The 15,604-nt window shown below is 54.8% G+C and overlaps 1 protein-coding gene across 4 annotated transcripts in view; it reads left to right on the top strand.

Annotated features, from left to right (window-relative positions):
- SHROOM2 (shroom family member 2) overlaps positions 1–15,604 on the top strand; it is a 142,453-nt gene that overhangs the window by 84,747 nt on the left and 42,102 nt on the right. For all 4 annotated transcript variants that reach the window (XM_060087370.1, XM_060087372.1, XM_060087371.1 and 1 more), the window contains 2 exons: positions 2,254–4,492; positions 5,942–6,039. In XM_060087370.1, coding sequence (XP_059943353.1) covers positions 2,254–4,492; positions 5,942–6,039 — 2,337 coding nt within the window. The remainder of the gene's footprint in view (positions 1–2,253; positions 4,493–5,941; positions 6,040–15,604) is intronic.

Below are 15,604 nucleotides of genomic sequence, written 5' to 3'. Positions count from 1 at the left end.
TGGGATGGCTGTCCGCATCATCCACGTGTCCACAGCCACCACATTACTTATTGCTGGGCAGGTTTTTTGGCCAAAGCTCCCCAGGAAATTCTGTTAAACACCAGCACTGTGTCCCCAACCCCCAGGTTGCTGTGTGGAGGTACAGGGGAAACCAGGGGGCTTCACAGCCCATGTGCCAGGCCTGGTGGTTCCTTGGTAACTGTGAGAGAGAGGATGTTAGCATGGTGCACTGGTGGAAGTGGGGTGTGTTTGCTGCTCAACCTGGCTTCTCTGGAGCCCACATTTTGGGGTCAGAAGGGCTAATGCAAGGCAAACATGGTACAACACCATGGGTGTGTTGGCTTGGAGATGTTCCTCCTGGCCTCATGGAGCTGTCCAGTCAGCTGAGGTTAGTGGCCAGTGTCCTCACTGGTCTATTAGAAGGATGATGGTAACAGCAGTAGTGTGGCTGTGGGGCGTGTACACAAGTGCATGTGTGAGTGTATATGTGTACCTCTGTGTGTCTGTGTGTGTATCTCTGCGTGTGCGCATATTTGTGGTGTGCACGACTGTGTGTGTCTGTGTGTGTGTTTGGAGCTAACATAACTGTTTCAAAATCAGTTTTTGGCTGTTAGTAAATACTGGTCTGCTGTGAAGGAAATAGGTGTTAAATACAGTATTACCTATTTCAAGCCATAAGAGATTATAATAGTTGGAGTCCAGGGTATTTTTTGAAAAACCAGATTCTCCTCCGTGTGGTAAAACTTAAGTAAAAAGTGGGCCTTATGTTTCATTAAGCCCTTTTGGCGGTTTCTTGATTAAAGAAACACATATGCCCTGTGGAAGAAGTGCTTAGCTTTGTTTATATCTGCTTGGACTTAGAATCTCCTGGAAAATTCCTCTCAGGAACACTGCTGGGAGGATGGGGAAGAACATGCTCCATTTCTGCGAAGGGTACCTGGTCTGTCCTCTGAGGTCGTGGCGTGGAATGGTCATTGCCTCCCTCACGTGACTTAGCTAGCTCACACTTTTTGTGTCCTTGCCCGGGTCACACTTTCTTTTTCTCATCCCGGTTCTCCTCGAACCTCAAGCAGCCAGTTTTTTTCTTGGAAGTGTGAATGTTCCAGCTTTGTTGAGCTTTAATGAAAGCACTTAACATGCCTGGATAAATAGTTTCATTATTGAGAGCTTTAAGTGTGCGGTAGTAGCACTATGTCTAAAAAAAAAGTACATACGTTAGTCTTAAAATACTTTATTGCTAAAAAATGCTAATCATCATCTGAGTTTTCATTAAATCACAGGCATACCTCATTTCAAAATGAGGTATGCCTGTGATTTAATATCTGGGTTTGGAAAAGTCATGTGATCTCTGAACTTGCCTTTCTAAGTTGAAGATCATTCTTTTTTTTTTTTTTGCGGTACACGGGCGTCTCTCCGCTGTGGCCTCTCCCGTTGCGGAGCACAGGCCCAGCGGCCATGGCTTACGGGCCCAGCCGCTCCGTGGCATGTGGGATCCTCCCGGACTGGGGCATGAATCCGTGTCCCCTGCATTGGCAGGCGGACTCCCAACCACTGCGACACCAGGAAAGCCCAAGATCATTCTCTTTTGATGGCTTTCTTTGTGTTAGCAGTCCGTAGTATGAATCGTTTCCTGCACTCAACCAGGGGTCCACAAACTCGTCTTGCAGGGGGCCAGACAGGATTGAGACCTCAGGCTGGTGGGCCGGTGTCTGCCGCCGCTGTGCAGCTCTGCCCTTGGGAGCAAAGCACACAGCCATGACCGAGTTCCCGTCAGACTCGAGTTATGAGCACTGAAATCGGAATTTCGTGTCATTTTCATGCATCAGGAAGTACTCTTTTGATTCCGTGCCCCGCCCCCATTAAAAAACTCTAAAAGCTGTCCTTAGCCCATGGGCTGCGGTTTGTTATCTGCGACACTGAACCAGTGATTGAGGATCAAGGTGTTCACAGGGGCATTGCCTGCTGCTGCCTGGTCCAGCCTGTGGGTGTCGAGCTGAGAGATGTACCGCAGCGTGGAAGGTTTTCTGTTTGGGGACAGCATCCTGTGGGTAGGGCTCGGCCCTTTCAGCCTGCCCTCGGAGAGCTGCTCTTTGACATGGGAAAACTTAGATGCGCCGCACCCAGGGGTCTTGCTGCAGGAAGAGTGGTTGCCTTCTGCCCAGGGCCAGCCGCTCCTACGTGCATAGTCTCATCTTGCCCTTTGCTGCAACGTGACTCTAAAGCACACTGTTGCCTGTGGTTCTCGTTTCCTAGCTCCTCGTCCCAGGACCTGTCGAGCGGCCTGTGGGAGCAGACACATCTGCAGCGCGCCTCTGAGCACTTCAGCTCCCTGGGGAGCGTGGACAGCCTGGACCAGCCTGCCCAGTCCTACCCGTCTGGGCGCCTCTCGGCTGCCAAGTCCAACAGCAGCATCGACCACCTGGGCGGCCCGAGCAAGCGGGACTCCGCGTACGGCTCCTTTTCCACCAGCTCCAGCACGCCTGACCACACCTTGCCCAAGGCGGATGCCTCCTCTGCCGAGAACATCCTCTACAAAGTGGGCCTTTGGGAGGCCTCCACCGGAGGCAGCGACCGGCAGGGCCCGGCTGCCGGCGACCCTCAGTGTGTGGACGAGAGGCTCGGGGGCTTCCCCCCCAGGGTCCCCTGTGATAGCAGCAGGAGCCCCAGGCCCGAGGACAGTCCTGAGCCCAAGCTAGCTGCTTCCGGGAGGTCCAGTTTTGGGCCGGTCTGGTATGTGCCCGATAAGAAGAAGGCCTCTTCGTCCCCTCCTCCGCCCCCTCCCCCTCTCCGCAGTGACAGCTTTGCGGCCACCAAGAGCCACGAGAAGACCCAGGGCCCTCCATTCTCAGAGGCGGCCACCACGCAGCACCCTCCGGGCCTGACCCGCGCTCAGTCCCACAGCGACTGGAGACCGGAAGCGGCCGATCAGCCGCAGAGACCAGCGCGCCTGGGCGACGGGAGGAGAGCCGGCAGCTCGGGCTGTGCGCCGGCTGTGCCCCTGGACTGCGGGTGGCCGCCCTGCGACAGCGGGGCCAGGGCCCTCCCGGGGGCCCCCAGCCGGCTCCAGGCCTCCCTGTCCAGCACGGACGTGCGCTGCCCGCAGCCTTTGCCCGCGTGCCAGCACCCGCGCCATTCCAGCGACGAGAGCCCCTTCTTTCACGAGGGGCCCAGTGCGGCCACGTGGCTCAGGGAGCAGCCGCCTGCCGAGCGCTTCCCGGATGACAGCCCCGCTCCGGTGGGGCGGCCCAGCGCTGGCGACCAGAAGGGGGACTGTGGCGTGCAGAGCCGCTACTACTGCGTGACCTCCAGGCGCGGCCCGCAGGGGGGCGCCCCGGCCGCGCAGCCCCGCTGCTACCCGCCCCGGCTCGAGGGCGCCCGGCAAAGGGGGAAGGTGGCGCCGGCGGACAGGGAGGCCGGGGGCCACTGCGAGGGAGCCGAGGAACCGCCCGGGGCCGGCCTCGTGGAAACAGCGAGTGTGAAGAGGGTCGCAGGCGGCTTCGCGTGGGCCCACGGGGGCGGCGAGATCTGCCCCCTGCAGACGCCCATGCTGCACTCGCTGACCCAGGAAGGGGCGCGCCGGCCCGAGGCCGGCCACGAGGGCGCCCCGGAGAGGACCCCGCCCGAGGCTCCGGCGGGCAAACCCATACGGAGGAGCGACCGCTTCGCCACCACCCTGAGGAACGAGATCCAGCTGCGGCGAGCCAGGCTGCAGAAGAGCCGGAGCACGGCAACCCTGGCCGGCGCCGCGGAGGAGGAGGAGGCCGCCGCCGAGGCAGAGGCGCGCGGCTGGGGGGTGCAGCCGGCAGGGGGCGCCCCGGAAGCCGCCTTCTCCAGCACCTATAAGGACCACCTGAAGGAGGCGCAGGCCCGCGTCCTGAGGGCCACGTCGTTTAGGCGCCGCGACCTGGAGCCCAGCCCGTCGGACCCCGACACCCTCCCTCGCGTCTGGGAGGCAGTCCCGGCCAGGCTGCCCTCGAGTGCCGGCGGCGCTCTGCACGCCCCGCGCATCGCAGGCCGGAGGCGCTTCACTGCCGAGCAGAAACTGAAGTCCTACTCCGAGCCCGAGAAGATGAACGAGGTGGGGCTCGCGGGGGATGACCGCCCGCGCCAGCGCCCCGCACCTCCCGACGAGACCGTGCGCACCTTTGCCGACAGGTGGAAGTTTTTTGAGGAAACCAGCAAGCCCGTAGGCCAGCGGCCGGGGCTGAGGCCGGCACCCTGTGGGCTCCCCAAGGAGAAGCCGGAGAGGCCTTGGACAGCGGGCCCCGGCAAGGAGGGAGAGATGGGGAGATCAGACCCGCCTCAGAGGCTGGGAACCTTTGCAGAGTATCAAGCCTCCTGGAGGGAACAGAGGAAAGCCCCGGAAGCCAGGAGTTCTGGGAGGTACCACTCGGCAGACAACATCCTGGACGTGGGTCTGGACCAGCGCGAGAGGCCACAGTACATCCACGGAAGGTCCCGGTCGTCGCCGTCGACCGACCTCTACAAGCAGGTAAGCGTCCTGCAGGGAGCCCGCACAGCCTCCGTAATTCCGTCTTAAGGCACGTATATAGGACAGCCCCAGAGTATCATGGCCCATTGCCGCTGTGACACGTGTCCAGCTGTCTGAGCGTTTCCGTGCACCAGCTTTTCTAGTATCAGCACCTGGGGACAAAGTGGATACACCCATGACAATTGCGAGTGCCCTGTTTGCACCCACATCTCGAGTTCCCAGCCTCCTCGTCAGCTGTCACCGAAGCGGTCTTTCCCTTTGATTAGCTTGCCCTTGATACAAAGGGAAGAAATTGGGGGAGATGATAGAAAATGGCAAGCTCTCCTCTGAAATTACAAGCGGTGCTTTATAGCAAGGCCTAAGACAACACATGAGAGAGAGTTTCAAACATTGATGTTACTTGATGCTATTAGTATTCTTCTTAGTCCCTTTTTTTGGTCAAATATTTTTAAAGGTTGTTCTGGGGCAAATGTAATGGAAAATGCGGTGCGTTAAACTATTTCACTTTTTTTTTTTAAGTAGGAGTTTTTTTTTTTTTTTTTTTGCGCGGTACGCGGGCCTCTCACTGCTGTGGCCTCTCCCGTTGCGGAGCACAGGCTCCGGACGCGCAGGCTCAGCGGCCATGGCTCACCGGCCCAGCCGCTCTGCAGCATGTGGGATCTTCCTGGATCGGGGCACGAACCCGTCCCCTGCATCGGCAGGCGGACTCTCAACCACTGCGCCACCAGGGAAGCCCATAAGTAGGAGTTTTGATGGTGAAAGTTGATGGGAAGCTTTCTGTAAAGCTGCATATTTGTATCCATACCTCAAAGCCCATAGTCAGTCTTCCTCTCCCACTCTCTCTGCTTTGTTTCCCCTTCCATCTGCATTTGTACATTTCAAAGAACAGATTTCCTGCAGCATCAGATGGAGGTTCTTTTAAGAAAAACCAGTCATCGGTTTGTTACACAATAATGAGCATCCGCGTGTGGAGAGAGGTGCAGGTTTCTGTGTGGGCCCCTGGTGCAGAAAGGCCTGCAAACACCGCGACCGCGTGCCCATGCCCCGTGCACTGTGACCTCTGAGAATTCCATGCTTGCTCGGTCAAGAAACAAGGCTCCCAGACTCCAGGTCCCGGGGCTTGAGGTTTCGCTGCAGGGAGCCGTGACCAGCTGGGTTTGGTTTGATTAGGGCTTGGGGGCCAGTGTGTCACACAGGTTTATGACCCTCACGTAGCAGTTTTGCTTCCTGCCCAGAGCCAAAGGGGAACGCACGGTCTTGTTGAGTCATTTTGATGAGACGCTTTGGAGAGCCGGGCTCGCGGGTCCTGTGGCCGGCTGACGGCAGGCGGCGTCACTGCCTTCGTGGTGCGGGCTCACAGGGCGAACCCACAATGAAGGGTTCGTGATCACAGAGGTCTCGGAGGCGGCAGCTTGATGACCGGGTGTCTCCTTGTGCCACCCTTGGCAGGAAGCTTCTGTGGAAGTGCGACGGCAAACAGAGGACCCCGGTGCGCGCAGAGAGCTTTCTTCCTCAGTCCAGGCCGAGGAGGGATGCCCCACCCCAAGGTAGGAGACTCTGCACTTGGGGTTACTGAGAAGTCATCTTGGGGTGGGCTGCATTATGGTGGGTGAGTGCTTGGGTGTCTGGTTTCCGCCAGTCCTGAAGTGGCCACTAACCAGGTTCAACTTCCAGCGTCCCCAGGACCAAGCCCTCAGCCCTACACCACTGCCGGCGGGAGAAGCATCCCCAGGGCGGGGACGCTCTGAACGCCATCGTGGCATTTTTGGTTCTTAAAACAGCTGCTGTGTTTTCCGTACAGTCAAGTTCTTTATGTTCACAGACCGAGAAACCCAGTGTAGTGGACTTGAATGACATGCTTTATCCAGACGGGACGCTTTAACATCGAGGGCACAGCTGGGTTGCTGGGTCTGGAAATCCAAATTGTCTGGAAGGATTGTTAGTCAAAGGACTAAGGCAAGCCTTTCTCAATTGGCCTTATTGAATGACTTAATTTTGAGCTTTAAAATAGAAATCAAGTCGGTTGGCTCCCCAAGAGGGGATCAGAGCATCTGAAAGAACGGCACAGCAGCACTGTTACACTGTCACGTGCCCTGATTCTCAAGTGTGGCCAGTGTAGCTGTGTCACTGTAGTGAGGGTGGAATTTAGGTGAAATACGGTCGTCTGGACCCTCATCCGTGAAGAGGGCAGGAGAGGGCAGTGTAGGTCACTGCAGGAACTGGGGTACGGCCTTATTTTAAAAGGGCCGATGGAAGAATGGAAGCAAATTTGTACACAGTAGGGTCGCTGAGTGCATATTTTTCTGTTCCTTGAGCATCTCTGAGAGTTGGCGTGCTACTCAAGTTAAACACCAACCTCAGAATTGAAGATTCTGTCCCGGAGATGACCGATTTAAATGCTTGCTTTTGAGAGCCTTACATAACGGGGTTTTACTTCATTTGGCTGTAAGCTGAGTGCTTCTAGCCTTGCACAAGAGTATCGGTGGCTCTGAGGGAGCAGGCATGGTGGGCTGTGTGGGCATATGTAGGATGTGGTTGCAGTTACTTACCAGTCTGCACGGCCAAGACCAGAAAGCCCTGGGTGAGAGAGGAAGGTCCGTGAACAATACACGTACAGAGCTGAGCTGTGTCTGAGCGGCACAGTTTAGAGCTTTATGGCTCTGGATTGCGAGCAGGTCACGTGGCAAGTGCCAGCTGTTATCTTTATCAAAGCCACTTCCGGGCCCTGCTGCAGTCGTGAGAGTGCGTGCTGTGCGGTAGTGCAGTGCAGTGCGGTGAGGATGCTCCCCGCACACTCGGGCTCGGGCTCCGCTCCTGTACGGAGGCCTCAGGCATTTATCCTGCAGAGAGACATGCATGTGCTGGTTAGAGTTCAGCTCTCCTGCTGTGAAGAGTCATAACAAATGACTTATAATGTACATAATGTGTGTGTGTGTGTGTGTGTGTGTTGTAACGGTACTGTCAGCAGCGAAAGGGTCAAGAGGAACGAGGGAGCGACCACACGCTGCCTGTTTCACAGCTGTGTCTGCTGGCAGGCTGCGTAACCACTCTGAAGGAACGAGTTCCAGAAGCTTTCTGGTTTTGAGCTACAAACCCAGCAATTTTCAGAGTCATTGTGTGTGCTTTTAAAGAGTGGTGAGGCTCAGTGAAATCCTAGATTAGGGATGTCGAAGAGGCGTTTTTTTGAGAAAATGTTTATCTTCTGAAGTATCAGCGAGAAAGAGTGCCCTTGAGACATTAAATGGGAGAACCCAAGAAATGAAAATGCGGGCAAGGGACTGTCCTTTGCTCACCAACACCAAATCTATAATGCAGAGATTTAAAGATGCCCAGTGTTTTGCATAAATTCATGTAACATATCTGTGTAAAGAAATCGAATTGCTGATCTGTTAACTGGAATGTGATAATGAAAACTGGCTTTTGTTGTGTCTGTTGGGATGCAGAAGAGCCTCAAGAGAACAATTATGCAGCAAATCGAATTGAGAGCATTTTTGTGAGCTTCAGGATTCTGTGTTCTAGATAAAGCAGGACAGAGGTTCTGCCCCAGAGGACCTCCCAGCAGAGGAGGGAAGGAGAGATACCGACACTCAGCAATGAAGCGATGACGCGTAATTATCATCTTTGTGAAAAGTTACGGGATGGTTCAGAATCTCCGGAGGGACGAGGAAGTTACGGGATGGTTCAGAATCTCCGGAGGGACGAGGATGAGGCGACTCCTGCCTGGGGGTTGTGGGCAAGACACGGGGTGTTTGAGCAGGACCCAGGCCCTCGGGAGGAGATCTAGCCGTGCTTGCTTGCCTCCGGCTGTGTTCTCATGGGAGCGGCGTCCTCACCCATCACGTTTCCAGAGCCAGCGCCCACTGTTTTTGGAGGTTTTGCACCAGATCTCCAAGCTCAGGTGTCCTGACTAACGGCCGTCTGCTCCCTAACCCCAGTGTCGCGGGGACCTTGAAAGCTCGGTGTAGCAGTTTGCTTGGGCTGCCGTAACAAACTGCCAGGGTCTGGGCGGCATCAGCAACAGACAGTGATTTTCTCACGGCTCTGGAGGCCCGAGTCTAAGCTCCAGGCGCTGGCAGGGTGGGTTTCTCCCAGGGCCTCTCTCGGTGTCTTGCAGGCGGCCGCCTCCTCCCTGTGTCCTCACCTGGTCTTCCCTCTGTGTGTGTCTCTGTCCTGATGTCTTCTTGGAAGGACACCAGCCAGACTGGATTAGGGTCCACCCTCATGCCCTCGTTTTGCCTGAATCACCTCTCGAAAGAGCTTCATTCCATCAGCTTCTGAAGTCCCGGGGGGTTAGGACTTCAAGGTATGAAGTGGTCTACTTTCTGCTGCGTCCACTCTCTCAGGAAGTGTCCTTTCATCGTTGTCCAGACAAGGTCACACCTGACGTCCTAGCATTTAAAATGAAGGAGCTGCCATCCTAGCGAGCAGCTGGTGAAGGGGGGCAAACAGCGAAGCCTCTTTGGAGGGCTGTTGCCGGCGTGGAGTTGCACACACCCTCTGGTGGGTAATTCCCTTTCTAAGAGTGGTTTTCTGAGCAGACTCCCATCGCCCTGTAAACAGCGTATGGGGACCAGGGGGCTCCGGTGCCCCCTCTGCCGCGTCTCGTGGAGCTGCCCCCTTGCTGGCTGGTCTCTCCCTGCCTGGACGGCTGGCGGACCCTGGGCAGAGTGGAGGTGGGGCTCTGTGCTCCTTCTGGATCGTGGGGAATAGTGCTTCCATGTTGGCATGACCTGCTTGCTGAAACTGTATTGACGATTTTAGTATACATGACAGTACACGAAGTGGGCTTTCCTTGCCCGTTAGAGGGAAATCATCAGCATCTCAAATTTGGTACGCGGACTTGTTGGCCAGTGTCATGTTTTTGTTTTTGTTTTTTTTAATTAATTAATTAATTTATTTTTGGCTGTGTTGGGTCTTCGTTTCTGTGCGAGGGCTTTCTCTAGTTGTGGCGAGCGGGGGCCACTCTTCATCGCGGTGCGCGGGCCTCTCACTATCGCGGCCTCTCTTGGTGCGCAGCTCTAGATGCGCAGGCTCAGTAGTTGTGGCTCACGGGCCTAGTTGCTCCGCGGCATGTGGGATCCTCCCAGACCAGGGCTCGAACCCGTGTCCCCTGCATTGGCAGGCAGATTCTCAACCACTGCGCCACCAGGGAAGCCCCAGTGTCATGTTTTAAGCCTTGTAAGAAAGCTAAGTTTTACCGCATGGGGTTCGTGCCCCTCACACGTGAGGGTCTTCTAGAGGACTGCGTCTGGGGGGTTCTGCACACAGGTCTTGTAGGGGAAGAGCCCGGGAGGCTGTGGCCACTGGCAGGTTCCCACTCCCCGGCCTCCTCCAGGCCATTTCTGCCCCCATAGGAGCTGCCGCCAGCGGACTGGCTCTGACCTGCAGGCTTGTATTTTGTTGGGACGGATGGGAGAGGAGGGGCCGGGGGAGAATAAGAATAAATCCTAAATCCCACTAACAGCCAGAAGGTGGAGTCTGTATGAAATCAAGCTCCTTCATTTCGCGTGAAATTCATCAACAAGCTAAGCCCACCTGAGGGTCACGTTCCTGTACGTTTGCCCTGAGACGTGACTTGCGGTACAGAGCTTGATGCCAAGACTGATTTCCATTTACTCCACAGGCTGCTTGCAAGTAGGTTTCAGAGTGAGAGCATTGCCATCCGAGCTGCACCCCTCATTTGTTGCTTTGGGGGAGACGTTTACTTCTCCTGGCCTTCAGTTAGCTAAGGGGCAGTTGAAGCTTTCCATTCTGAACTGCTGTGCTGGATACTTAGGAAGCCTGGCATGGTCACAAGGTGAAACTCAAGCTTGGAAGTTTTCTGGGGTGGAGCCCGGCATCGGCACAGCTTCCTTTCGGGCAGTGCACTGTCTCCCGTGCCCAGAGCCCTTGCTCAGACACAAACCTCCATCCTCCCAGAGATGAAGAGCAACGGCTGTCAGAAGACCCTGGGCCCGGGCTCCGGTGGTGTGTTTTTACGTCTTGGTTTGTAACTACACTTTCCCCTTGTGTTTATACCCGTGTGGCTTCAGGAAAAGCAGAGTCAGGACAAGGCACAGCAGATTTGTTCACATGCTGGTTTGGTCTCGTGACTTCACGTTATTCTGAAGGACGCGTTGTTAGGCTGTGGTTTGAGGGTCCCAGGGCTTGGGGCCCCGGAGCAGAAAGTGAGGCCAGGAGCAGTGAGGTGTGGGCAGAGATCGTGCTGAGATGTTAACCACCGCAGTGCTGAGGGACAGCGATGGAGGCTGGACCCAGGCATCCGGGTTCCAGACGTGGCGGGGAAGCGGTCCTCCACAGACCCTGCTTGTGACGGCAGCTTCTGCCCTCTCAGAGGGTTCTGACACACGTCGGCTGATTGCCCTGGTGGCTGCATGTGAGTCCTTTGTTGGGGGCGGGGGTGGGGGAGGGAAAAGCCAAGAGTCCACGGGCCCTCTTCTTGGATGGAGAGACTTCCGCAGCTGTTTGACAGGATCCTTTGCTCTCTTATCCTCTGGTCTCCTTTCTTCTCAGTGGACTCCTGTCTTCAAAGCTCTAACCCTTGGGACGTCCCTGGTGGTGCAGTGGTTAAGGATCCACCTGCCAAGGCAGGGGACACAGGTTTGATCCCTGGTCCGGGAGGATCCCACGTGCCGCGGAGCAACTAAGCCCGCGAGCCACAACTACTGAGCTTGCGTGCTGCAACGGCTGAAGCCCGCGCACCTAGAGTTATGCTCCGCAACAAGAGAAGCCACTGCATTGAGAAGCCTGCGCACGGCAAGGAAGAGTAGCCCCCGCTCGCCGCAGCTGGAGAAAGCCCGTGCGTAGCAACAAAGACCCAATGCAGCCAAAAAAAAAAAAAAAAAAAAGCTCAAACCCTTGTCAGTTGCCTGTGGTTGAACTTGCACCTACAGGGACTCTTTGGTGTTTTTGCCTTTCTCCAGAAATCCCCAAGAACACAGCGACACTCATGATCTCCTTTTGATCCTTTCACCCGTGCTTCCTTGCTCGATGCCGTGTTTTAAGTCAGCGTACCATGGTTTAGGGCTGGGGTGACCTGGAAGGCGGCCATATGGGTTTAAGTACACCCTACGTGAATGCTCTTCACGGTGGCAGAGGTGTCTGCAAAGTCTCCTCTGACTGCTTTTGAGACGATCTTTGCTGCCTTTCAGTTCTTCTAGACTCTTCTGGCTCATTGTCTCATTCAAGTGCTTTCCTCTTGGCTCAAGAACCGAATTGTCGGGACTTCCCTGGTGGTCCAGTGGTTAAGAATCCGCCTCCCAACGCAGGGGACGCAGGTTTGATCCCTGTTCGGGGAGCTAAGATCCCACGTGCCGCGGGGCAGCTAAGCCTGAGCAAAAGAACCGAACTGTCAAGGACCAGGTCTCTGATCCCTGTTTCTTCTGATGGGGCCGAGTGTGGCACCCTACCTAATCCTCACGTAGTCGACTTTCATACCATTCATTAATGGGTGAAGTTGCACGTCTTAATCCAGGCTGTGTGGTGAATCCGTGTTGGGAACGTGAGCGCGTCTCATCCGTGATCTGTGAACACCGACTTGTGGTTCCTCCCCTGTGGAAGGTACGGCCTGTGAGAGGCACCGTAGCATTCTTGCAGGGTGGTAACGAGGTGGCGCTTCGTTGCAGCAGTGGACATGGCAGAGCCACGTTAGGATGAAAACTTGCTCCACAGAGATGATCGAGGGCATCCCTGATGCCTGGGAGGGTCGTGGATGAAGCCACGTATCCTTCTCACACCTGCCTCTCCCCAGGCCTTCGTGAGCAATGTTCGGGAACTTTGGAGACCAAGTGCCAGACGCAGGCTTCTCTCTCTTGGGCGAGGACGAGGCCGCTTAACTGCAGCAGGTTTCTCCTGTGTTCCTTTCTGTCTGTGTCGGCATTTTATATTAGAACTCTGAAATCAGTGTCTGGAGAACACCAGTGGGCAGTGAGTCTCGGGCCCACCGAGGTCAGGCTCCCTGACGAGATGGCTTCAAGGACCGGACATCTGTCCAGTTTCACCTCCGTCCCTTGGGACTCACAGGCTTTCTAGGTGTCTGTATGTTGGGTCACGTTGGCTGCTGTTTGTGAGGTTCCTGTAAATGACTTGCTTTAATTTTTAAGTTACTCGAAGTAACTTATGCTGCTATATTTAAAATGGATAACCAACACGGGCCTACTGGGTAAAACGGAGCTCTGCTCAATATTATGTAACAACGTAAATGGGAAAACAATTTGGAAAAGGAGTAGATATAACTTAATCACTTTGCTATACACCTGAAACTAATGCAACATTGTTATTCAACTAGACTCCAACATAAAAAAGTTTAAAAACATAAAATAAAAAATAAGTAACTTATACTTTTTTTGAAATGGGCTGAAATGATTTTATTTATTTTAAAATTGTGGTGGGATCCACATAATGTAAAGTTAACCATTTGAGTGTATATGATTCAGTAACACTTAATACATTCACAGCATTAGGCATCCATCACCACCGTCTAGTTCCAGAAGATTTTCATCACCCCGAAAGGAGACCTTGTACCCCTGAGTGATCACTCCTGAAGTGGGTTTATTATTTTTCTCCCCCGCTCCCCACCTTTCTACTTTGCATTTTCCTTTTCTTAAAAAATTTTTAATTTTATTTTTGGCTGCATGGCTCTTCGTTGCTGCATGCAGGCTTTCTCTAGTTGCAGAGAGCGGGGACTACTCTTTGTTGTGGAGCGCGGGCTTCTCATTGCGGTGGCTTCTCTCGTTGCGGAGCACGGGCTCTAGGCGAGTGGGCTCCGTAGTTGTGGCTCGCGGGCTCTAGAGCGCAGGCTCAGTATTTGTGGCGCACGGGCTTAGTTGCTCCGCGGCATGTGGGATCTTCCCGGACCAGGGCTCGAACCCCTGTCCCCTGCATCGGCAGGTGGATTCTTAACCACTGTGCCAGCAGGGAAGCCCCAGCGAAGTGGGCTTATTTTTAAGGTTCAGTTTGAAGTGACACCCTCTCTGGAGTTAGACCGCATCTTACACACGGCTGCCCTCAGTCAGAGGTGAGGTGGACCCTTGGCTGTCAGAGTTGATTTCCTCGTACTTGGTGTGTTAAGTGGTGGTGAGATGCCTGCAGCTAGTCCCAGAAATCAGTTTTCTCATAAACTTTCTGAAGGTCCACACACTGAAAATAAAAAAGAATGGTTCTGCGATTTGCCTCTTAAGCAGCGTAAGATGCATTAAAATATTTCCGAGTGGACGTGAAACGTGCGCGAAACCGAGGAGTCGGTGTATCCCCTCGGCACCCCCAGGCAGCCACCTGCTCTCCCCTGGCCCTGCGGAGGTCACACCACCTCCACCAGCAGCTGGAGTCAGAGGACAGGAAGGTGAAGGAGGAAGACAGTGGCGTGGGCAGTGAGAGGGCGCTAGCCGGGAAGGTGTATGGCCTTGAGGTTTTCTCAGATGCTGCACTTGGAGCGCATGGGTTCCTGGAAGACGTGCCTGTGCTCCTTTCGAGTTGAATCTTTTGTGTCTTTATTTCCATGTGAACCTTAACCTTCTTACCAGGATATGCTGGATGGTGTGCACGGTCGTGCCTTGTGTGTGGGGGGAGCCCCGCTGTCCGAGGTAATGAGGTTGCTGTCCCATGCAGGGAGGAGAGCATGAGTCGAGGCTCACACGTGACCCCAGCTGTCCCGCTGAGACAAGGGACAAGTCATCAGGGTGCCATGCCAGCAGAGCTCCGGGTCCTGTCTGTCCGGAGACGAGTGATGAGTCCTTTCGTGGCATCTGGGAACCCAGGGTCACTGAACCCACGAGAAGTGGGGTGTCCGGAGCCACGAGAGGAAGAGTTCATTCCCAGCAAAGCCATTAAAGTCACGTTGGCTTTATAGTTCTTTTCCCACGTCCCTTGCAAATCTGTTGTGTGTTTTATAGTCTGTGAGCTATAAAAATAAGGAAAATATATTTAGACACATTTAACAATATAATAAAAAGCCACACGTTGCGTGATTCTGGTGCGTGTATGCTGCCCAGAGCAGGTAGATCCGTAGAGACAGAAGGGAGATGGGTGGCTAACAGCAATGAAGGCCCGAGGGAAAGGCAGTCACTGCCAGCGGGTGTGGAGCTCTTTGCGGGTGAGGGAAACGCTTTGGAATTAGACAGTGGTGACAGATGCACAACTCTGTGAATTTACCGAAAGCTACTAAATCATACGCTTCCAAAGGGTGAATTTCAGGGTATGCGAACCTCATCTCAAGTTTTAAAATCTGGTCGGTGCCGAGAATCCACAAGAAGAAAAGTTTTTAAAATTTAAAACGAGGCCGCGCGTTACTCAAGTCTGAGCATCGCGGCTCTAGCTCAGACTTCGCAAAGGATCAGATGGTGAGTACTTTTGGCGTTAAGGAACTCAGTGTTCCTGCTGTGCTGACGTCTCTGCCCTTGTAGCCCGGGAGCAGCCGTGGACAGTCCATAAAGAGGTGGGTGTGGCTGTACTCCCATAAAACTGGACAGAGGGGCCTCCCTGGTGGCGCAGTGGTTGAGAGTCCGCCTGCCGATGCAGGGGATACGGGTTCGTGCCCCGGTCTGGGAGGATCCCATATGCCGCGGAGCGGCTGGGCCCGTGAGCCATGGCCGCTGGGCCTGCGCGTCCGGAGCCTGTGCGTCCGGAGCCTGTGCTCCGCAACGGGAGAGGCCACAACAGTGAGAGGCCCGCATACCGCAAAAAGAAAAAAAAAAAAAAAACTGGACAGAGAAGGTTTGCCAGCCCTGGGATTTGGCCGAGGGACGTAAGAGATTGGCCTTCAGTGAGTGCGCTTCCCAGACGGGGAGGTGAGGCCTGCATGGTCAACTGTCTGGATGTTTCCAGAGAGGCTTCTTGCATGCTTCTCTGCAACATGATGTCCCTTTCTCTTGCCATTTTCATTTTACTGGTCTCTCTGGCTTGGTTGGCTTCGCTGTGGCCCGTTCACAGCACGAGCGTGTGGAGAGGGAAGGATGCTGTTAAGCTCGGGCTCCTTTGTGATACTCTGACTTGGAGCATTGGCATCCTTGGACTATACGAGCTCAGTTCAGGTGAAGTGACTTGGGGAAGGGTTGAGGCTTCAGCAGGCTTGCCCCAGCGGCTATGAGGAGGCGTTCTTTCGGCATTTCAGTGTGC

This window comes from Mesoplodon densirostris, chromosome X (genome assembly GCF_025265405.1).
Source record: "Mesoplodon densirostris isolate mMesDen1 chromosome X, mMesDen1 primary haplotype, whole genome shotgun sequence".
Lineage (NCBI taxonomy): Eukaryota > Metazoa > Chordata > Mammalia > Artiodactyla > Ziphiidae > Mesoplodon > Mesoplodon densirostris.
Note: the sequence above shows the minus strand (reverse complement) of the source record. Positions and strands in the feature narration are given on the sequence as shown.